This window comes from Podarcis melisellensis (genome assembly GCF_964234715.1).
Source record: "Podarcis melisellensis genome assembly, chromosome: 13".
In the NCBI taxonomy this organism is placed as follows: Eukaryota; Metazoa; Chordata; class Lepidosauria; order Squamata; family Lacertidae; genus Podarcis; species Podarcis melisellensis.
This window is the reverse complement of record NC_138545.1, coordinates 29067593-29081298: the sequence shown is the minus strand read 5'-3', so window position 1 is coordinate 29081298 and position 13706 is coordinate 29067593. Positions and strand designations below refer to the sequence as shown.

Here is a 13706-nt window from a genome sequence, read left to right as displayed (position 1 = left end):
AAGAATTTACAATCTCATACTACCAAAAAATTAAAGAAAAAACAATTAAGAAAAGAAGAAAATACAGAAAAAATAAAGAAGAAAAAGCAAATTTGCGTACATAAAAAAACCTTAATCTTCCTAATTAATACTTAATTAAACACTTAGATAAAAAAGACTTCTGACAAAACGAGTCTTCCAATCATTCTCATTGTGCTGATTATATTGTCATTGTTTTTTCCGCGCAGTTTTATATTCTTTAATATTGTTCCCGTCTACTCTACAAACGGTATTTGTTGTGTTTACAAGTATCACTAAAGTTCTGCTAATATGGTGTGATTGGTACAATATGATCTTATATTTCTTAAATATTCCCTGATAAATTCTAATACCTACTCTAGATGCTCTCTTTTGTTAGAGGATTGTGACTTTCACAACAGCATTCTGGGTAACTGAAATGCTCTTGCAGTGGGCTCTGAACGTTGTCACTTTTGCTGTCCATTTCATATTTTTTTTTGCATAGAGATGGATCTGCTTAAATCTGAGAGTCGTTAAATTGCCTCAAGAATTTTTGCGGCATTTTCTGAAACAGATGAAAACAGTTACCCCTCTCAACTTTTTAAAATACAGACACAAGTCTGCAAAACATATTTATTAGACGAGTATATCACTTAGGAGCTGGAACTGAACATAGCTTGCTTCCCCAATAAGAGTACAGCAAATAGCAAATTCAGGTTGGCCGTTGTATAACATGTGCAGCATGTTTAAGTAGAGGCACAAATACAGGTTTTCAACTAAGAAAACAAAGTCCTTTTCACTAATTAAAACACTAGCAAACTTGAGCCAACAGGTGCACCTCAGTAGGGGGATGAAGCCAGTGGCGAATGCAATAGACCTGTATGATGAAATAAGTGTTTACAAACATGTACTTGTCGCACACATTACCTGCTTTAGGTATCAGGCAATGCAGCCTCTAAGGAGTAGTTGACAGAGCTGAATTTCCCCATCTGACTTTGTACACTTTTGCCAGCAGCCATGATCGTGGACCAAGGTGTGCAATATCCTGGTCACATTTAGTATTAGTACTGAATTTTTATTCCACCCTCCTATTCAAAGGGTCCATATAACCCCCTCCCCTCATAAAGCTAACAATATAAAGCAAACATCAAGTTCTGTACCTGGGATGCCGTAACAGAGAAGGCCTTGTTCCATGACGCTGTCCAAAAACTGTTGTCATTAGTGGGAATGTAAGTTGGCCGTCTCCCATAGATCTTAAGGCCCAGGCTGACAGGGGAGATGTGTGAGGCCTAGCTTTTCTTCACATGCTTGTGTACCCACGTGGAAGATTGTGTGTGTGGGGGGGGGAATTCAACAATGTGAACTGAGCTGCGATGGCACCTGCCTTACTGGGGTAAGATACAGTTTCTGCAAGGTACAGGTGGGCAAACAGTTTCTTGAAGAGTGGGTTAAGAAAGAAGGAAACACGGGTGTCACCGCAGCGCTGTTTTCTGATGCTATGATGTTGTTGTCAATTAAAAAAAATAAAATTACTCCATGTGGTGGGGTTTCATATAGTGTGACTTTTAAAAAGTGACTCACTCTCTTTTATCCTCCAAGGTGCACTCCCAGAAGCCTCTTGTCTGACCTTAAGCTGACTTTTCATTAAGTACTAGAGCGAAAAATTGCTTGGAGGAAGATGCTTGGATCTCTTCCTACCTAGGTCATCCTTTCCCCACCTGGTGCCCTCCAGATGTTCTGGCTGTGGCTGGTGGGAGCTGTAGTTCAAAATTTCTGGAAGGACAAGGTTGGGGAACACAGACATAGGCATTAACTCAAGTAGCAGAGGGTTAGATACCAGGAACTGGACAATAATATTAATGGATAACCGTTTCTGGGTCCTGTGCTTGTTCTCTGGGGGAAACTGAGGTGATTATCTGGTGTAGAACTTGGGCCTGATCTACACTCACAGCAAAGCATGGTGGGAATAAGGAGCCAAAGAGCCTTGAATCAATATGAAAGAGGTGGTAGGCTGTGCATCTTCAGATGGCAGAGTTTCTTCTCATGCTAAAATACGGAGAACCATTTTAGCAGTACTCATTTCCTGCTCTGCTAGTCCTCTGCTGAGGAGGATTCTGCCTCCCTTACAGAAGCATTTAAAAATGTCACACCCAGGGCCGGATTTAGGTTTGATGAGGCCCTAAGCTACTGAAGGTAATGAGGCCCTTTATATGTCCAGCTGTCCTTTGTCAACAACAAATTGTCACTGTTTTTCGTGTTGAATATATGCTATACGGTAATTTATGGACCTAATAGGTCCATTTGCACATAACAAAATATGTATATAATTGTTGAACTGGAATACAATTAAGAAGAAGTATATTAATAGTGAAATACAATTAAGAAGAAGTATTTTTGGGGGGAGCCCCAAGAGAGTGGGGCCCTAAGCTATAGCTTGTTTAGCTTATACATAAATCTGGCACTGGTCACATTCACCAACCTTCACCTCTTCCAAGTAGTACAGTCCATTTCACCATTTTACGACTCGGCGCTTAATTAGACATTGAGAGATGACATCATTACTCTGTGTGTTGCCCTGCCTTGCAGCCAGGGAATGACAGAGCAGCAAGTGGCGTGATGGTGTTAATGTCATCTTTGAAATAGTAAAGCCCCGAGGTACTAAATTGGACTGTACCATCTTAGACAGCACCAGACAGGCAAGGGACCATATTTTCAAATGCATATTTTCAAAGGGGGGACCACTTTCTGCAAGTAGAAACTAGGACTGGAAGAATCAGGCTGGGCTGATCTCACAACTTCTCTTTGATAGTTTACGGAAATGGAGTTACGTATTGGGGGGAAATGGCATTCCTACCTGGAGTTCTGAAGAGGTACAGGCCATGCTACCACCTTAGGATGAGAGATAAATACAATCCAATATCCATTTAAAGGGAGCCTAAGTTGCACTTTCTGAAATAAACACGCAAACTGAAACACAGCCATCCTTTCAAAAACGTACACTTTTCTGAATTTTGCAATGCCGTTCTGCCGCCAAGTAATGTGTGCAAAAATGCATGTACCGGGAGCATGCATAGAAATGCACGTATTAGTGAAAATAGGATGCAAACGCATTATGTAAAGGAAGAGAAATTGCTTTGCAGAAATGTGCATATTAGGAGAAAATTGCACTAAAAAGCTGGTGGATTTTCAGGACATTTTTATTTTTTTAAGGAATTGCAAACATATATGGAAGTGTGGAGAATTGAACTTAAGGTTGGGAAAATGAGCAAATGTGAGGAACCGAGGTAGTCAGATTTTCTCACTCCTGCCCCTCACCCTGCTGGATGTGGAGAGTAGGCCACAGTTCTCTGTTCAAGCCCCACAGTCCCTGGTTGGGAAACAAGGGAGGGCAATGAGCTTTTTAGAACAAGGCCAGGTCAATTAAAAACATTAATTGAGAGAGTGTAATCGCCGAAATGACACCCACAACTCTACACCCGCCCAAAACAATGTTATAAGTGTGTGCATTGTGGGTTGTTGTTTCGTTGAATTCCATGTTCTTGATCACACTTGAAATTGCGCCAGTGTTTTCTGGGTCACTTTGTGGTTTGCCACCTGTGATTAATACCCTTGAGTGTCTGCAGCTGCCGCTGTGCTATCAAGTGGATCAGATTGGGTACAAATGAGCAGGTGGAAACCATAATTCCTATATGTCCTATTTTTTACTTAGTGACTCAAATATTTCCGGTTTGGGGTTTGCCACAGGGTGGAAATATTTCACCCTCTGCTATCTCTTTCCCTACCAGGTTTCTGCTTATATACCAAAGGTGAACCTTTTCTGACTACCCCTACTCCACAAACACTTTTTTCTCTCTCACAGTGCTAACCCCCAAACAGGAGGTGTTTTTAGAGCTTTTGAAAGCTTCGCCCCCCCTTCGGCTCAGGCCTAGTGTTAACTCACGAGAGGAGGAGCACTCATTTGGAATATCCAGAGAGCGAAGCTATATGTAAGGGGGTGGGGAGCTACCCCTGCATTTTGGATCAAGCAGGAATTCAAGAGCACCTTAGCATTACAAAGTTGTAATTCAGAATTACTGATTCTGCTGAGCGGTATCAAAGCCAGTGCAGAGCTTGGAGGAATACAGCAAACCAGGATAAGGCTAGTGAGTCATATGCAAAGCATGGTGGAATCTAGACTTTCCTTTCCTCCCTCAAACACAATAGTGGTTATCTAGTAGAATGCAAATTTACTGGTTGGGTAAATAAAATACTTTATGGTTGGTAATCCTAATATTTCTCCATTCTAAACATGTGTTGTAAGGTCCATTTTAAAATGCAAAACATACGTTTTTCCACAGCCAGAAGGAGAAACGTAGCATATATTTTTTCAAGGCAAAAATACTGCTCTGCCAAATAGTTGAAACTTAGCCATTCTTCACCGAACTGTGGCCAGAAATACCTATTCACCATGTAATTTCACCATGAAAGTTTCGTATGGATAGGACAAATTGCCTTCATTGTTTGGCGAACAGAATGTTTTAAGCTTCCTCTAAGAGAGTATGCTAAAAAGCATCAAGATGTTTTGAACTGTGGATCCAATCTTAGAGAAAAAGTCAGCATTCCCAACATTCTCTCGTCCTCAAATGGTACCAAGAAAAAGCAATAGCCAAGACAGGACTGTGCAGATGAAGAGAGGGAGCCATGCGAATTGGAGAAGGTTTGGATCTTAATGGCTGGGATGACCAAAGGCAGGGATCCAGGGATAGCTCCCCACCCCAGTGGCACCTTCTGTAGGTGTCAAAGCTAAAGCACAGCCATGAGAACACTATTGTAGTGATGGCAGCACCTTCTCACCATCCCTGAAACTGAGTTGCAAGGACTGCACTAGCAGTTCTCATATAGGAATGCAGTTTATATGGATGTTTCGCAACCTTAACCTGTTGCAGGATCTTAGCCAGACCCAGTTGAATATAGCAGAGCATACACAGACTTTCAGAAGCAATCAGTTGCAGGCAGGTAGGATGAAGCAGGAACAAGACGCTGCTACCAGTAACTTGGTTACTTATAGGTGTTTCTTATTTATAGCAGACTTTACAAGTTACTCTATACGGGATACAGACACAGATCTTAACTCTCTCACTGAACAAACTCCAAACGACTCTCATAACACCACACTGACCAACCAACTATCCAGCAAGGAATGCCATGAGTCATCATGCCTATATGGAGACCTCGACCAATAGCAGAGTTGTATCCAAGGTCCCATATCTCTAGGAAGAATAACTTCCTCTGCTCAGTTTTCTTGGCCTTCAGCCAACTTCTTAATTGCTTTGTGGGAAGCTGCATCAGATAGCACGTAGTCAAAAATCCCAACAGTTTATCTCTGCAGAATGTACAGAGACACACAGTAACTTCCCGGGGCTTGCAATACAATATACCAAATATTCATAAGCCTTCCCATTGCCTGCACAGAGCCCGCCCTAACACTGGATATTTTCTTAGTTAATCGTATTCATGAGTTCAAAACAAGAAACTGAAAACTTTCAGCATCCCTTGAGAAACGGGGCTAATTTTCTTTGATTCATCTTTTCTAGAACTGGCATCTGAGTCATAGACAAATGTCATTCTGTGGGGGATTTTTTCTTTTTAAAATTCCTTTTATCTATCAGATGGATCACAAGATTGACAGAGAATCTTGTCAGCGGGTTCTCAAGCACATTACTATAGAAACGTGAGTGGTTGGTTTCAAACCCATCCACTGAAACAGCCTGCCAAGTTTCGTGGTCCTTGAGTCATAGTACTGCCAGTGATAAATATCTCAAGGGTTTGACATTCTAGTTTCTATCCTTCAAGCACAGAGGATTTTAATATGAAAAACGCCATTGCCTGCTGTGTGTGAAAATGTTGCTTGTGGCAGCAGAATTCCATTGCCTTATGGCCAAGGCTGAATGGATTCCATGGTACTATAACTTTACCAGAGAAGTGCAGAAATCAGTACTGGCTGCAGAATTCAGCTGCTGGAGAATGTCAGCTTCCATTTGTCCTATTTAAAAAAGGCAGGTTTCAGGACCGCAATACCTCAAGGACTGCCTCTTTCCATATGAACCTACGCAGACCCTGAGATCACCTTCTGAGGCCCTTCTTCATGTGCCTCCTCCATGTGAGGTCCGGAGGGTGGCAACATGAGAACAGGCCTTCTCTGCGGTGGCTCCGCATCTGTGGAAGGCTCTCCCCAGGGAAGTTCGCCTGGTGCCTTCATTATACACCTTTAGGTGCCAAGCAAAAACATTCCTTTTTAACCAGGCCTTTGGTTGACCTGATGGGCATCCTAGACCATTTTAAAATGCGGCTCTTTTTGGGGGTGGGGTGTGTTATTGGGATATTGTTCTTATTTTGATTTTATATATTGTGATCTTTTTCGTGAACCGCCCTGAGACCTCCAGGTATATAAATTCAACAAATAAATAATAAAATAATCCGTAAGCTAGACCTGAAAATGTTTAGGGAATGCTAGTGAAAGGAGCAGGACAGGTCGAGACAGAGTAGAATTTGTAATAGGGGTGGGGCCTCAATACTCCATGTATTGTTTTTAATAGTATCTTATATTGTGATGTTGTGCACTGCCCTGATACTTTAGAACATGGTGGCACAGAGATGCTTTTGTACGCAAAATGTATTTATAAAAGTATTTTCATGCTGCCACAGTATAAATGTAAGGCAGTTTTAGAACTTTACCCTGTAACGCCCTCATGCATCCTTCTGTCCCACAGGTGAGAAACGCTCCAGCTTTGAAGTGAATTACAACCCCAGCTTTGTGTACGAGAAGGAGAGGGAGGCCATGTTGCAAGGATGCCTGCTGGACCAACAAACCATCAACAATTCCATGGGTTACCTTGGCGCAGAAGCCCTGCGCCCGCTTGTGCAGAACCCGGCACCACCGACCTCGGAGATGGTGCCCGTGATCAGCAGCCTGTACCCCCTGGCGCTCACCCGCTCTGAAGTGCCCAACGGCAACCCGCAGGAAGTGGAAAAGAGCCATGCCCAGCTGAGAGACAAGGCTATGTCTTCCGACAGAGGCCTTTCTCCAAACAACAGTGGCCAAGATTCCACAGACTCAGACAGCAACCAAGAGGAGCACCATAGTCTTGCCTACCACCAGAACCAAGCGGCTCCTCCTCCTCTGCAGGCCCGTAATGGGCTCCTGGTCTACAAGGAGCACCCCAGATCCTACGAGATCTTCAGGCCGCCCGTCGTTTGTCCTCGTGACGTCTTGAAAGTCTTCAACAAGGAAGGCGAACCCATTGGGGTCTACCGATGTGACCACTGCCGTGTCCTCTTCCTGGATTATGTGATGTTCACAATCCACATGGGGTGCCACGGCTTCCGTGACCCTTTTGAGTGTAATTTGTGCGGCCACCGGAGCCATGACAAATACGAGTTCTCCTCCCACATAGTCCGTGGTGAGCACAGAATGGGACTGAAATGAGAGCAGAACTTCTTCCATCAGTTTCTGGGGAGATTCATGCACCGTAACCTAAAACCAAGTTCAAGTATTGTGTGATTTCTACCAAACAACCTGGGGTGTGTGGGTGGGGAATTATAACTTTGTAAAGATGTTGTGGGTATTTCCTTAACTCCATGGAGCTACAGTCTTCAGGGTTCCTTGTCCAGGAATGTGGGGAGTTTAAGACTAGTTTACATTTCTAGTGTAGTCAGATTTTTAAAACCCTTAAAAAAAAAAGTGGAGAGATTTCGTTGACATTGTTCTGTACCAGCTGTAAAAAAGGTTCGGCCAGAGGTGAGGAATCTGTAGGCCCCAAGCCCAGATGTGGCTGGGCTACAACTCACATCACCCTTAGTACCCTTCAGAAATGTGAAAAATTAAGCAGTATATAAATGTCTTAAATAAAAATAGAGAAATATTGGCCATGCTCTCTGAGGCTGATAAGCTCTGGGAATCCTACAGTGTCTGAAAGGTCCTTCGGTGACCCAGCCCTGGGTTAGGCTCACAGTTTGCAATGCAGACCTGAAACTAAGATGGCTGCCCCCAACAGTGCTTAATTTCTGAAAACAACAACAATGGCGGAGAGGGAAGAAAGGGTGTCGGGGCTTAGTTTCCAGCATTTGGTGCTTGGAGATGGCTGGACTTAACCCTGTGGTTTGTGAAGGCTCAGGTGCTTTTAGTTCATTTATCAATTATTCTGGGACCTCAGGCCGGTTTATATAATCTGCAGAGCAAACTGAGAAAGTAGCTTTTCCACCTCATGTTGCGAGCGAAGGAAGCTGCCCCTGATTGTCTTCCTGGCCCATTATTGTAAAGATTTAGGCGGTGGAGAGTCCTTTATATCATCTGATCCTTCTCCTCTTTTTTTTTTTTAAACTGGAGAGGCTGGGGACTGAACCTAGAACCATCCATTTGCAAAGTATGGAGCTATAGACCCCGCCTGTGGGAACCGCATGTTTGATTGGTTCACCCTAGGGACGCAAAATAGTGCCTTGCATTTAGAAAAGCAACATGCCAGAAACAAGTCTAGATTGCAGGCCATCTCCCAAGCATGCTGTTTTCCTGAGGGGAGTGGGGAGCGTCTTCTGTCAGAGAGCATTCAGTCCATTGATTCCCTTCCCAAAGGCAGGCCTCCTAAAGTAGTCCAACCCCCATTCTTCCCTTGGCGCCTTGGCAATGAAAAGAGGGCTTATCTGCACTTACCTTTCTCCCTGTTCCTTCCAGGCACAGGCCTGCACTTAAAAGCTCCATGCCCAAACATTTGCAGGGGCGGAGGGAGTTGCCCAGCGCAAACATCAATTGGGGTTTTCTGTGGATGGCTGTTTGCTCCGATTGAGCTTTAAAGAGCAGGTTTTCAGCGGAAAAGGTCTAGAGCAGGGGTCAGCAACCTTTTTCAGCCGTGGGCACCATCCCTCAGACCATGTGGTGGGCCGGACTATAATTTGAAAAAAATAATGAACGAATTCCTATGCCCCACAAATAACCCAGAGGTGCATTTTAAATAAAAGCACACATTCTACTCATGTAAAAACACGCTGATTCCCAGGGCCGGATTGAGAAGGCGTTTGGGCCGCATCCGGCCCCCGGGCCTTAGGTTGCCTACCCCTGGTCTAGAGCAAAACCAAAAAGGGGCGATCGGACAGGGAGCAGATGATGTCTGGAAAGAGTGGAGGAAATGTAGGTGTGGATAAGCCCACAGTTATTGGGCTAAGATTGAGCCCTGACCTCAGTGAGTTATAATTTCTTTATAGGGTGAGTTCTCAGTTGCTGCAGTTCCCGGTGGTCCTTGGTAGAGGAGCCGTTCAACCAGCTTGTTTGTAGCAGAGGTGTGACTTTAGTTTTATCCTGTCAGTAGCAAAGATGTAAAAATTGTCTTTTGTTCTTGTCACGCTGGTGAGCCTTTTTATATATGCCTTAAGGGCAATCTGTGCTATTTCCATCTCTCTCTTGCTCTCCCTCTCTTGGTGTGTGTGTGTGTGTGTGTGTGTGTGTAAAAGAGAGAATACACACACACACACACACACACACACACACACACACACACATTCCCTCTTCCTCCCTGCCTTTCAGTTCACATGTCATTATCCTTCAGGGGCACCTCTGTTTCTGGACAAATCACCAGTCCTGCATATTTAGAGTTGCCAGCTTGCAACTTCACACAGTACTGACTACAGATGGGTGAATCTACCAAATTTCAGTTTCTCTCAGCTTCTTATTTTTTCCAGTCATGTGTTCGATATTTCCACAACAGCCATCAAATCTAATGCGCACCTCAATTTTCAGAACCTTGAAACAAAAAGAGTATTTGCTGGCGAATGTAAATGTGCCATCAAGTCTAATCTGCACCTTAATTTTCGCAAGGTAACTTGGCCAAAAAAGGTGAGCATTAGATTCGAGTAAATACGGTATTTGCATGTAATTTTCGCAATGCGATTTCCTCTAAGATAATGCATTCATTTTCCATGCACAACACATACATATGTGCACATCTTTCCCCTGTATATGTATTTTGGTACATGTTACTTGGTTTGAGAACTTCACTGCAAAATTCAGAGCAGTTCAGCATGTGAATTGTTTCAGAAATGGTGAGATAGGTAGAATCACCTTTAAAGGTGAACTTAATATAATTTATTCCCCACCCCTAGTTCTGACCCCACCTCTTAACAGGGTCAGTAGGCAGAGCTAAGGACGTGTGCAGAGGAAGTCAACCAAGATGAACAAGGGTCTGGAAACCAAGCCTTATGAGGAATGGTTGAGGGAATTGCTTAGCCTGGGGAAGAGACTGAGAGAAGATAGGATAGCTGTCTTCAAGTATCTAAAGGACTGTCACATGGAAGATGGAGCAAGCTTGTCTCCTGCTCTGAAGGGCAGGACCTGAACCAATGGCTTCAAGGTATAAGAAAAAAGATTCTGACTAAACATCAGGAAGAAGTTTCTGACAGTAACAGCTGTTTGACCATGGAACTGACTCCCACAAGAGGTGGTGGACTGTCCTCCCTTTGAGGCTTTTAAGCAGCGTTTTGGATGGCCATTTGTCATGGATGCTTTAGTTGAAATTCCCGCATTTCAGGGGGTTGGACTACACGATCCCTGGGGTCACTTCCAGCTCTGCAATTCTATGATTCCCCAAGTTGGCGGGGCTTATTTGACAAGAAGAAACCAAGCCTTTAGGGTCATTGGCCCTGTTTTCTGGAATACTCTGCCAACAGAGATTCAGCAAGCAGCTTCTGTTTCAACTTTTAAATGCCTGCTGAAAACTTTTCCATTCTATCAGGCTTATGCAGGCAATTAAGAATATGCGCTAGCTGATTTCTGATTTTAACATTTTATGTCTTTTTATTGTATGATTTTATGTATAAATGTAAACTGCTGTGAATTTTTTATAATCATTTATTTTTTGTGTTACTTTTTATGAATTTAAATATTTTTATAAATAAGGGGAAAGGAAACAAAACATTTAGGAAGTAGGGGGCATGGAGAGGGACTCCACTCACCCAAAAACACAGGGACAAATTGTTTGCGGCCCCTGAGTGTAGCAGTTTGGAGCCTGGCTTCACCCCAATTTATTGGATTATCCCTGTATTGGGTAAACCTGGGTTTGCAAGGGGAAAGCATTGAGATAGTTTTACGTCCTGGGGACTACACAAATTAAATGGGAACACAAACAGCTGCAAACCCATAGTAAACTCTGGTGTTCGCAAACCCACATTCTGGATTTGGTGAAATGAAGCCATCAGAAAACATTCTGAAATTAAGGGTGTACCATTCAGTTTTACCTAACGTCTTATTTTGAGATAAATGTGGAGGCTTTTGCTGGGGCAAAAATGGCAGGTTAATTTTGAAGGAGCAGAAAGAAATTTGATGACTAGCCAAATTTCCCAGTGAGGAAGGTTCCAAACATCCCTGTGTTGCCACCATTGTTGCTGCTGCTCCTGCCTAATGGGTCTCTCAAAGGGGAAACATGGAAGGGATTTTGAGGACAGCAAAAAGCAATGGTAAAAGACTAGCAAAATTTCCCAGCAGGATCGGGTGGGGGTAAGGGAAGCCCTTTGTATCCTTGCTTGTGAACCTTCCTTGGGAGTTGTTCTTGCCTCTGTTGAGAAGTGGCCGAAGGAAGCCACTGTTGCCTTGGGATAGGAAACCCTCCATGGAAGCTGAGAACGCCATTGCCTTACCTTGGAGGGCCGTGAATGTGCCTCTGCATTAACATTGCTGCTTCTGACTACTCGTCGCTCATGGCTGTCGCTCTGAAGACAGCACGCTGGTGTGTTTCTGCTTCGAAAATAGATCTCTGCACTTGTTCTGGAGTTCTTTCATTCCAGTCGAAGAATTAACGGGAACCTGCTGTCAAGTATTCCGAGTGTGTTTGTTTTCAAAAAGTGTTACCTACAGTGTAAAGTGATGGATTTATTTTTTAATACAAAGTGCTTTTTTCAGTACCCATGGCTCTGTATGTTTTGGTTTCTTTTTCCAACAAGGTAATAAAGGGGGGAGGGCAGCACATGGTTTGGAGCACGTCGTCCTGAACCGGAAGATGCAATCGGTGTACAAAAGTCACTTGAGACACTTCGAAGCGGAGACGACTTAGCAGCACCCAGTTGCCACTGTCCCAAGGAGGCACAGCACAGGGAGAGCAGTGTGTGGGCACACTCACATGCCACAGCCCAGTGGAGGAGAGGGGCAGCAATGCTGCCACAGACTCTCCTCCTTTCCGCCTGACCCGGGAGCAGAGCTATAGCTCAGGCTTCCTCAAACTCTGCCCTCCAGATGTTTTGAGACTACAATTCCCATCATCCTTGACTACTGGTCCTACTAGCTAGGGATCATGGGAGAGGTAGGCCAAAAACAACTGGAGGGCCGAGTTTGAGGAAGCCTGCTATAGCTGCATGCTGGAGCCAGGCTCCAATGAGGGAGCCTGTTATGGGGGCGGCTGGTCACACCCATTCCCAAAAAATGCACCTGGGGCCGCCCCCATCCCTGCTATGCCACTGCTTCCCAGTGCCATTGCAGCTGTTTCCACGGGCCCCGTCTGCTGGCAGGGGGCACCGGGACATTCCATAACCAAGTCAGAAGCCATTGCAGCTTTAGGAATTCCAGGACCATCCCAGCAAAATTGGGGCAATTGGAAGGTATGAAGGATTGAAATTGGGATCATGTGTAACTGCCCTGCAAGCATCCTGAGCACAAACAATGACGAATGAGCATTAAGAAGCGTTGCAGCAGAGAGCCTGGCTAGAGTGGTTAGTTACTGTTCTATGCAGGTTCCCTGGCCTCATCAGAAATAAGGTTAGTTTAACTGCTAGCTCAGCTTGTAGTGAGTTTCTGTGAGCAGCTGAAGACAACTAACCCCCCGCCCTCCTGCCACTTCGTGTCTTCTCGCCATCCTTGAGAATTTGCCTTGCAGCCTTTTCTCTCTCTTCCTCTTCCAGCCACCTTGGCCCAAGCTGCACCTTAAAGCCACCCACACACATTTTCCCACTTCGAGTGAGCACGCAACCACCGAAAAGGTGAGAAGTTAAGACCTATGGGTATCGTCTAACATTCTTTAAAGAGGTTTTCACAGCCCTTAGAAGACACTTTCCTATATGTTTGCAAGGTGAGGGAGGAGGGAGGATTCCGGCAGACACCATTCTGTGTTTTCCAGAGGCTGCAGTTTTCTTTTTTGGTAGACACAATGACATCAATTATTTTAATCCTAGAGTCCTTAGGCTGGAGACAGGCAAGCATTGAAGGAAGTTATGGGTGGAATGTCAAAAATATTACTGGAAGGCTCAGAATTCAGTGGGTTAGAGAGCAAATTTTTCTCAAGCATTAAGCCCCAGAATCTCCATCTTGAAAGGATTTGGGGGAGAACGGTCACTTACACTTCACCAAAAGAGGGCCTGGATATTGCATGGCATTTGCCTCTGCCAAGATATATAGGTGCAAATTTAGAAATATTTTAATATACTTAACTACAAGTTGAATAGGAATATGGTGTATGTCACCACAGTGGGGAAAACTCTGGCCAGCAGGTCTTATCTGTTGATAGGCAGCTTCAAAGTCCCTGGTCTCCCTTCACCGGGTTAGCATTTTTTAAAAAAATGGACTTGCCCTTCAAAGAGAGAACTGTCCTCTGCCATGTAGGACACATGGCCAGCCTACTTGGGTAGGTAGGCGTCCTGGGGAAATTTGCTAAAGTTGACTTTGGGGAACTAATGCCAGACAGTGTATAGACCAGTTTTCC

At 44.2% G+C, this 13706-nt stretch overlaps 1 protein-coding gene across 7 annotated transcripts in view; it reads left to right on the top strand.

Moving 5' to 3' along the window:
- Positions 1-11919, top strand: part of IKZF3 (IKAROS family zinc finger 3) — a 64446-nt gene extending 52527 nt beyond the window's left edge. For all 7 annotated transcript variants that reach the window (XM_081886346.1, XM_081886345.1, XM_081886344.1 and 4 more), the window contains one exon: positions 6747-11919. In XM_081886346.1, coding sequence (XP_081742472.1) covers positions 6747-7462 — 716 coding nt within the window. In that variant the 3' untranslated portion in view covers positions 7463-11919. The remainder of the gene's footprint in view (positions 1-6746) is intronic.
- The last annotated feature ends 1787 nt before the right edge of the window (positions 11920-13706 follow it).